This window comes from Chiloscyllium plagiosum, chromosome 7 (genome assembly GCF_004010195.1).
Source record: "Chiloscyllium plagiosum isolate BGI_BamShark_2017 chromosome 7, ASM401019v2, whole genome shotgun sequence".
Classification (NCBI taxonomy): Eukaryota; Metazoa; Chordata; class Chondrichthyes; order Orectolobiformes; family Hemiscylliidae; genus Chiloscyllium; species Chiloscyllium plagiosum.
In genome coordinates this window covers 43,917,699-43,927,344 of record NC_057716.1, presented here as the reverse complement: position 1 = coordinate 43,927,344, position 9,646 = coordinate 43,917,699, and the positions used below count along the sequence as shown (strand labels likewise).

At 38.9% G+C, this 9,646-nt stretch overlaps 1 protein-coding gene across 3 annotated transcripts in view; it reads right to left on the bottom strand.

The window, feature by feature from the left end:
* The window catches only part of LOC122551515 (dual 3',5'-cyclic-AMP and -GMP phosphodiesterase 11A-like), a 420,047-nt gene that overhangs the window by 39,431 nt on the left and 370,970 nt on the right, over positions 1 to 9,646 (bottom strand). For all 3 annotated transcript variants that reach the window (XM_043693532.1, XM_043693530.1, XM_043693531.1), the window contains 2 exons: positions 5,327 to 5,404; positions 1,283 to 1,346 (listed from right to left, as the gene is read on the bottom strand). In XM_043693532.1, coding sequence (XP_043549467.1) covers positions 1,283 to 1,346; positions 5,327 to 5,404 — 142 coding nt within the window. The remainder of the gene's footprint in view (positions 1 to 1,282; positions 1,347 to 5,326; positions 5,405 to 9,646) is intronic.

The window sequence follows — 9,646 nt, the reverse complement described above, 5'->3', positions numbered from 1 at the left end:
GGAAAGATGTTGTGAAACTTGAAAGGGTTCAGAAAAGATTTACAAGGATGTTGCCAGGATTGGAGGATTTGAGCTATAGGGAGAGGCTGAACAGGCTGGGGCTGTTTTCTCTGGAGCATTGGAGGCTGAGGGGTGACCTTAATAGAGGTTTTCAAAATTATGAGGGGCATGGATAGGATAAATAGACAAAGTCTTTTCCCTGGGGTTGTAGAGTCCAGAACTAGAGGGCATAGGTTTAGGGTGAGAGGGGAAAGATATAAGAGACCTAAGGGGCAACATTTTCACACAGAGGGTGGTATGTGTACGGAATGAGCTGCCAGAGGAAGTGGTGGAGACTGGTACATTTAAGAGGCATTTGGATGGGTATACGAATAGGAAGGGTTTGGAGGGATATGGGCCAGGTGCTAGATTTGGTTGGAATGTCTGGTTGGCATGGACAGGTTGGACCGAAGTGTCTGTTTTCATGCTGTTTATCTCTATGAGTCTATGCTGCTTTCTGAAACTTGTTCATTCTTAGAATAGAATAGAATCCCTACACTGTTGAAACAAGCCATTGGGCCCATCAAGTCCACACCAACCCTCCCAGACCCTATTATTCTACATTTCCCCTGACTAATGCCCTTAACCTACACATCCCCGAACACGATGGACAATTTTAGTATGACCAATTCACCCAACCCTCGTATCTTTGTTCTGTGGGAGGAAACAGGAAACTGCCTGAGGCTGGAATCAAACCCAGGTCCCTGGTGCTGTGAGGCAGCAGTGCTAACCACTGAGCCACCAAGCTGCTTCTGACCAGTCACTAACTTGCTCAGAATTGCTTACATATTTTTTTCAATTTGATTCAGTCCTTTGCTTCCTTAGTTAGTCATGGATGCTGCATCTTTCTTATGAAGTCTTTTTTTCCCATTGGAATATATTTTCACACAAACCTCATAGAGTTGTCAATTAGTTGAACACAAATATAAGCGCAAAAGAAAAACTGAACATTCTAAATCTCACTATATTTAATTTGAAAACATGTATCGAGGTATTTGCTAACCAGCCTGTTCAGAGACATAGCAGAGAAACCTAATTTAGTGGATCTGCATGTTTACAGGAAAAAGATAGCTCCAAATGAATGACAGATTCCTGATCATTAAGTGCTGTCATTATTAATATTTCTTACATATTCTGCATAAATTCATTTCTTAAAGTATAAATTACAAATATGACTAAATTATTTGGTTAGCAAGTAAAAGACAAGTCAGTTTGAAAGGCCATGCATATGCAACTTGCTGACCTGTCTAGATATCTCCCAAGGTTTAGTCACAGCCCCCAGGTCACAGGCAGTCATCAGCATTGACCTACAATGACAATAGGCATTTACATCAGTAGGCATCTATTTCCTTACACATCTGTAGAACTTTATCCAGAAGCCAAATACATTGTGCTGTATTTTTTTTTTAAATGATCTACATGTTTCCTATGCTCTAAAAACATGTAATTTGAATATGTTTTTAATTTGCTTTTATAATAAGCCAAATGTGGAGAGATTGACTAACTGCAGAGAGCAGATTTGTCACTTAGGGTGTGCTTTAACCAGTGCCTGGGTGTTGTGTTTCAGGCATCATGTAAAATTGGTGTGAGCTGCATTGATAAGCAATTGTCGAGTGCAGCCAATACTCCCCACAGTTTTTCACTGGTTGCATGCATCTGCAGATGACCCACTACAGACTGGCTACTGCTACTCCAAAACAGTCTGCCCCTCGTGGAAGGGAGGTCCAATTTGGCAGCAAAATGTGTTGAGTTTTTCTTCAAAAGTCAACCTGATCTGTGATGCATTGAGCAACGAATGACAGAGAGATCGGCCACCAGTGTTTTGAGGAACCATGGAACTGAAAAGAAGCAAAATCATCCTTTATCTTCAGGGCAGTGGGAGGTCTTCCAGACATATGTTCAGGGAGGAAAAGGGAACACATAGAGGCCAGGAGCATGCTGGGTAATTGCTCCAGAAACACAGATGTATAGCAGGAAGAATTTTAATGATCTGACATGAGTTGCCAATGTGGGTTCATCTTTAAATGCATAACCTGCCGCATGTAACAATCTCATTATCTACTGCTTAATTCTCTACATCCCCATCATCTATTTACCTACAATTTCTATCAATTAGCCCTTAACCGTTCAATTCATAAGGCCACCTCACTCTCACATCCTACAGCAGCTTCACACGGAAGGAACAGCTGCAATACACAGCTCAGTCCCATCTGTAGTTACTTTGTCATGACAGTCACATTGCCCAAACACATTGCAGGACACCCACTGATGCATGCTCTCCTTTTTGAATGATCAGCTGGCACAAAACAATGGGCAACAGGAAAGAAATGGATGAGGCCAAGCATTCCTGCTGGTTTTTATTTCCATGAAAGAGACAATACTGGGAGACATGGGAAATGGAATTTCAGAGACTAGAGTTAAAGGAGGGGTCGATGATCAGAGTATACTATCTCTTCATTGCTCATTCCATTTCTTCTTCAGCCCACTATTGCTTCCTGCAAATGGTTTAAACAAGCTCTTCTTAGATCCTACTCTTTCCTGACCATAACTAAACACTTGTGCCTTTTATATTTCTAATACCCAAAAGCTAGAACCTTCCTAGTCAGAGAATGAAGACTAGGAAGATGAAAATGGGCCTTTACTTGATCTTTCTCTCACAGTTACCAGTTCAGGGTCGGACTGTTTATACTTTAGTGGCTTTGGTGGAGGATGAATTTGCAATGTGGAGAGACACAAGAACAAATGAATAGAAGCCAGGCCAGGGAGAGAAATGAGGATATCACAGGAGTCAATCAGTGCAGACTGAAGTCACCTCCTAGCTCTGCAGGGATTGGAATTAGGAATTCAATGGGCCAGGCTACAGAATCAAGAAGAATGACAAAATGCTTCGTAGTCTGGGAGATCTTTCAGCAAGCTTTTGTCCAATATTAGAACACACAAAGGAGTCTAGAACCAACTCATCACAGAGATTTGCAAAGAGCTTGGAGGCCATCTTGCCCAACATGGTGGTCACCTCCATCAGGACATGGCTGGACCCCAATAGGCAACAACGTCACAACTTCTACTGAGATACAAACTGCTTCCATCAAAGGCCTGAGAGCTGAAACAGATGCTCAGACAGCTGTCATCGTGGCAGGTAAGCATGGCTGCTCAGCTTTCACAACCCTCTGAGGCGTTCTCCAATATCATGAAGTGAAGGTTAGCAAGCTTCCATTCCCATGCTGCCACCTCTGAGGAAGCATCTCCAACAAGCACTAGGACAGGCAAAGGCATACACAACATCCCTATTAAAATAAAGCATAAGGGTGAATCAATTTTTAAAAATGCATTATGTCTTGATTGAATTTATAGAATTGGATGAAAGACTTTTCATGTGTTTTTATTTTTTGTGCCAGCAGAAAGACGACAATGTGATGACAGTGGAAAGGCAAGAAGTGTGGGGTTGTTGGTGAATGGGAAGTGTGCTTGAGATCACATGTATTGCTAATGCATTATTTGATTACATACAATCTGGGGATTAAACGATTGTCTATGACATAGTCTCCCTTCCACTGAGTATTCCTATACTTCCTGTGGCAGCAGGTTAGCTCAGCGGTTAGCACTGTTGCATCACAGCGCCAATAGCTGAGTTCTGACTGTGTGGAGTTTTGCATGTTCTCCCCATATCTGCATGGGTCTCCTATTTCCTCCCACAACGCAGGTTAGGTGGATTGACCATGCTAAATTGTCCTGTAGTGTCCATGTTAGGTGGGTTAGCCATGTTAAATGTGGGTTATGGGCATCAGTTTTACAATAAAGGATCTCCCATTTAAGATATAGATGAGGGTAACTTTTCCTCTCAGAGAGTTGAGTTTGTGAAACGTGGTTTCTCAGATAGCATTGAAGGCAGTTTAATTGAATACTTTTAAGGCTGAGGTAGGTAGATAATTGACAAACAAGGGCTTCAAAGAATATCAGGAGTAGGAAGCAAAGTAGACTCAAGGCCACAATCAGATTGGCCATGAACTTATTGAATGGGAATACAGCTTGATTGCACAAATGTCAACAATTTGTAATTTCTATTTGGTGGGTTTATATGTATGAAAGGATCTCCTTAGAACCTTACATTAGAGGATACTGGGAATCCCCATGGAGAATTAAAGTGAATTCCAGAGGGCTGTGGCAGAGCTTCCAGATCACTGGAACAATTAATGCAGTTTCAAGAGTGTTGTAAGAGAATTTATTGGCAGGTAGGTGGTGGGAAGTAAAATGTAGAAATATAGTGATAAATGAATACTGATTGCTTTGTTTGATTCTTACGTACAATAAAAATTGAATTCATTAAAAAACATGATATCTTGTGGCATGGTTCTATGAGTGGATTGCTGGCTATTTAGATTTCTCTTTTAAAGAGTTAATGTTCCCTGGTTGGATCATAGGCTTTGACAGTCGCAGGCCATGCTGATGCCTTATTTTATGGTTGCAGCTGAGGTGGCAGGAATTGGCAGTTCTAGTCATGAGCACTTTTGTGAAGTGGAGACAACTCAAACATTGATCCTCACTAGGGCTGAGGTAATATCAATATGTTTCTTTAAATCCTTTGTAGGAATGGCCTTCTGCTGACAGCTCTTTTCCTCCTCCTCTCCCTGCCCCTGCTTCTGGCAACCTGTCCTGCTCTGTGTGACCTCTCTTCAATATCCCAATCCTGCTCAAGCTACAGAAGAAATCCTGCCAGGCCACCTAAGTCTGAAAATAACTTTGTTTATTTAAGGGCATGTACTAAAACAAGAAAGGACCTTGACACCAGCCAGGCAGAAACAATAATTTAAAAAGTAATGAAAAAACAGAAGTTAAATCCCCAAATATTTAAATCTCACATTCATCCTTCTTTGCTTTCATGATGTGATCAAAAATGGTTATCCTAACTACATTTTATCCTCCCTAACTTTGAGACATTCTAATTATTTTAATTCAGTAAAATCATTACGGAAACTTGATAGAGCAGGAGAACAGAACGAATTGGATTGTTTTCAGATAGCTAGCATGGATTCAATAACCTACTAGCTCTCTATGTTGCTGCTAGCCTTTAGGTGCATATGTGCAAATCCCCTTACCATGATGGCATTTGATGCACTTCTTGGAAGTGTTCATGCACATCTTAGACCCCATTGAGTGTTCAGAAACCATGTAGCACCTAAAGAACAGGCACGTCATGGCCTAATCTCTCCCCATATAGTCCCTTTGCTTCATGACTATTTCAGTATTTTTTTGACACATATTACCAGGCAATTAATATAGATCTCTTGACCTGAGCATTTCTCGTTGATCCTTTACATTCCAGTTGTACTCTCCTGTATTAACAAGTTCAAAAAACTTCATTCTTCGCCTAGAAAAGAAATGTCACTGTAAGTTTTAGATTACTTCTAGACATTGATAATATTTGATAATTGGCGGTTTCTATTGAAATACATATAAATACAATACTATACATACAAATTGGGATATAATTATTTCATCCTCTGTTAGAAACACCAAATACAGCATTGTTAAAATGATATAAAACCAACTGTACTGATTGCTCAACTCAGAGCAATGTTCAATGTTATATAGCAGATTAAAGTTGATCTGTGTGCACAGCAAGACAGAAAAGGAGCAAATTTAGCACAGGCTAATTCAAATCCTCTTATACCAGAGCCATTTCGAACACAGTTTGGGGACGTGATTATATTCATTTCCATTTTATACTGATGGAAGTTAATTGATAGTTTTTTAACATATTTTAGAATAGAAAATACACTGAATATACAGTAAATCCAGTATAAGACGAGACTTAAACAGAGTGTTGTTTGATATGTTTTTTATCTTGATCAATCTATGGCAGAAAACACCTTAAAATCATAGATTTGTTTCTTTGGAGAGGAAGTATGTTGATTGATAGAATGTCTTTTGAGATTAATAAAGGAGATGTGGCAGTAATAGGGCAGGTTGAAGCTTCATGGAGAGATTACCATAAGTGGGGTGGATTTCTGAAGAAATCACTTTGGGAATATACTGCCAGGATTGATACTGTTTTAATTATTTCCAGTTGGAAGAACATGACCGTAGGAGAAAGCTGTGCAGGGAGCAGTTTGCAATGTTCAGCAAAGAGTGAAACTTTAATGCCAGTTTTCTTTAAAGCAGTGAACCATTACTATTATACTTGGAGTACTGGTTGCAGTATTGGTCACTGTTCTTATGGAAGGATGTTAATGCATTGGAAGCAGTTCAGAGAAGGTTTACCAGACCAATACCTGGAATGAGTGGATTGTTTTATGAGGAAAGACTAGACATGGTACTCCTGTATCCTCTGGAATTTAGAAGAGTCAGAGAAGACTTAATTGAAACATGCAAAATCCCAAGAGGACATAACTGGGTGAATGTTGAAAAGACTAGTTCTGAATAAGGGCCACTAGTCTTGAAATGTTAAACTCTACTTTCTCTCCACAGATGCTGCCAGGCCTGCTGAGTTTCTCCAGCAATCTTTCAGATTTCCAGCATCCGCAGTTCTTTATTTTATTTTAAGATATTGAAAGCATGATACTAGAGCTATGGGAAATAGTTATAAAATAAGGGCGGGGGCGGGGGAGCATGTAAAACGGTGATGAGGAAATTTCTTTTCCGTGAGTCTTTGAAACTCCCTTCCCCAAAAGGCAGTGGATGGCGAAACTTTAAATATTTTAAGGTGGAGGGAGATAGATTCTTGATTATTAAGAAGATGAAGGATTAGGGATTTGCAGGAATGTGGATTTGAGATTAAAATCAGATGAACCATGGTTTTATTGAATGGTGGAGCAGGTTTGAAGTGTCAAGAGTTCTACTCCTGTTCCTTGTCCATATGTTCAGACCTCAATACACAAACTTTAGCTTTTAGAAATAGGTTCAGTAAAATAGTCCAAAGTTTTCACTGGCAGGGTTGGATCAATAAAAAGTGAATGAGTTTGGTCATTTTGATTCTTATTTTTCATTCATTATTGGCATATGAGAGTTGCCAGAAAGGCCAGCATTTGTTGATTGTCCCTGGGTGCCCCTTGAACTGAGTGACTGTTCGATTACTTCAAAGAGCAGTTAAGGGTCAATCACATTACTGCGTTCTGGAGTCACAGGTAAGGATGGCATATTTCTTCCTGTAAAAGAGCATTAGTGAACCAGGTGGAATTTGCAATAATTGATAACAGTTTCATAGTTTCCATTACTGAGACTAGTTTTTAATTCTAGAATAAATAATCGAATATAAGTTATAGCAGCTTCCACATTGAATACATTTCCCCAGAGTGTTAGTCTGGGATGACTAGTCCATTGGCATTACCCTACATTGCCAACTCTTTCAATTGAAAGAGACCCTTCAGCCCATTTTATATTGCCTGCTATATGGTCTTTTCATTACAACACATAGCTGTTGGCTACGTGAGTTCAAATAATTACAACCATCCATATGTTAATAAGTGCTGTATAAAGAAAATATTTCAACATATACCCATATTTGCCATTTACAAGTTATAACTTATGCTATCTGGCTAATCTGAAAATACTATTTAGTATTTATCTGATTAAACATTTTATTTCTCTATAAGGGTCCAAAGAAATGTTTCTGTTCAAAGCTGAAAGGCTCTAACTTTCAAATTGTTCCTTTATAGCTCATCACTCGAACATCAGGGATCAATCATTCTGCTCTACTTTCTACAGTCTCTGGGGCTTAGATGATGTCCCTATGCAATCACTGGTGAATGTGGTGATATTAGTGTATTTTGATGAAAGTACTGTGCTGCTTTAGCATATCCTCTAAAGAATTTGATTCTATTTGTACAGTAATAAAAGTCAGCATCTTGTTGGTTTTGTGTTTTGCTGCTAGGTACTCATTAGACATGGTGAGAGATAATTTAGTTAATGCCCTTTGGTTTCTTTCAATTTCTGTCTCAACCTGGATGGAACTGGTGTAAAACATTTTGAGATTGAATTTTCTTTAACATTGACTTCTATACTATTGGAGTTAGTCAGTTTCAATACCAGCAAGAGTTACGCAACTAATGAAGGCCCCCTTTTATTTTATACTTCCAGTAGTTGCGTTTTACCTATTTTGAATGTTTGTTTGCTCCCATCAACACACTTGCAAATCCTCATGAGTTTATTTCTAGATCTAGACTGCATCCACTGAATCCAGGTCAGACAGCATCGGAGGAGCAGGAAGGTCAGGACCCTTCATTGGGACCCTATCCCTGACTTTCAGCATCTGCAGTCCTTACTATCTCCAATTGCTTTCTTGTATTTGATTACTTTTATATGTAATTTAGGTGAACTCTTTAGAAAATGTCTATACTAACAAATAATAATAGACAACATCTGGAAAAACAATCAAAAGGTCTGAACCATTAGCTACCTGTGGAATCATTCAGTGAGAATTCCCCATTGCTACAATCTCGGCCCTTCTTTATCAGCACATCCACTGCTGAGTTAATACTTGGAATATTAATTCCAAGGGTTGAACTAAATATAAGATTTAAGCTCCAATCTTCAAAATCTTTTCAAAGATCTAATTTGTTTCTCTTTTGGGAGTTCATTGAATCATTCAATACTTTTAGAATAAATGTCAGTATTGAGTATGTTATAAATCCTGAATTTTACATATAAAAGCATTAAACCCGATTGGAATATTTGCATTGATTATAGTAAGGATGTAAATACTGCTATGGTTCCAAAGTGAAGTTTAATGGAAGTTTGTCTTGAAACATGGATACGATTTGCCAGTTTTAATTATTCATATATTTGATATTGCGTATCCTCTAATTTGTTTTAGTTTTTTTTATACCTACACAGACCACATTCCATATTTAGTCATGACAGCAAGTAGTTATCATGTTCCCAGATGTTTACCTGTTGGTTTTGGATTGAAGTCTAATGAATAAATGAAAACGGATTGGTAACACAATAACTAAATTAGGTCAGAACACCAAAAGAAAGATTTGAGCACATCAGAAGCAAGAATAATCAGATATGTGAGATCATGAAATGGATCTATTTTAAATTTATAATTGTGTTCATTTTCGCCCATACACGGCCTTTGTTTAAAACACTTGATCATAAAATGTTGATCACCCTGATGACATTAACAGAGCTTCCATGTTTGATTTTCAAATATCAAAAATATGGACATCCATTCCTGAAACCAGATTTTCCTGTTAAGAAACACAAAGCTGTCTTTTCAGAAACTGAATCCCAGTTAAAGTACTGTACTTGGGAGGAGAAAATGGATCTTATGTGGAAAAGAGGACTTTGCAATTGGAAAACTGGAACACAAATATCCGTGACATTTCTCTGTACTCAGGTGCTGCAAAGTGTTTAAAGGAATAAGTCAAACAAACTTGATTTAGCCAGAAGGGAGGATGCCATGACATTAAGGCTATGATTGGGATGCATGCTAACTTGGGCAGGGAGCAGATTTTGATATTTGAATCTGACACGTGGAAGGCGGAGTTGACAGTGGAGTGCTGGAAAAGCACAGCAGGTCAGGCAGCATCTGAGGAGCAGGAGAGTCGATGTTTCGGGCAATAACAAGTGGTGGTGAAGGGGAGAATGCATCCATCCAAAACCCAGG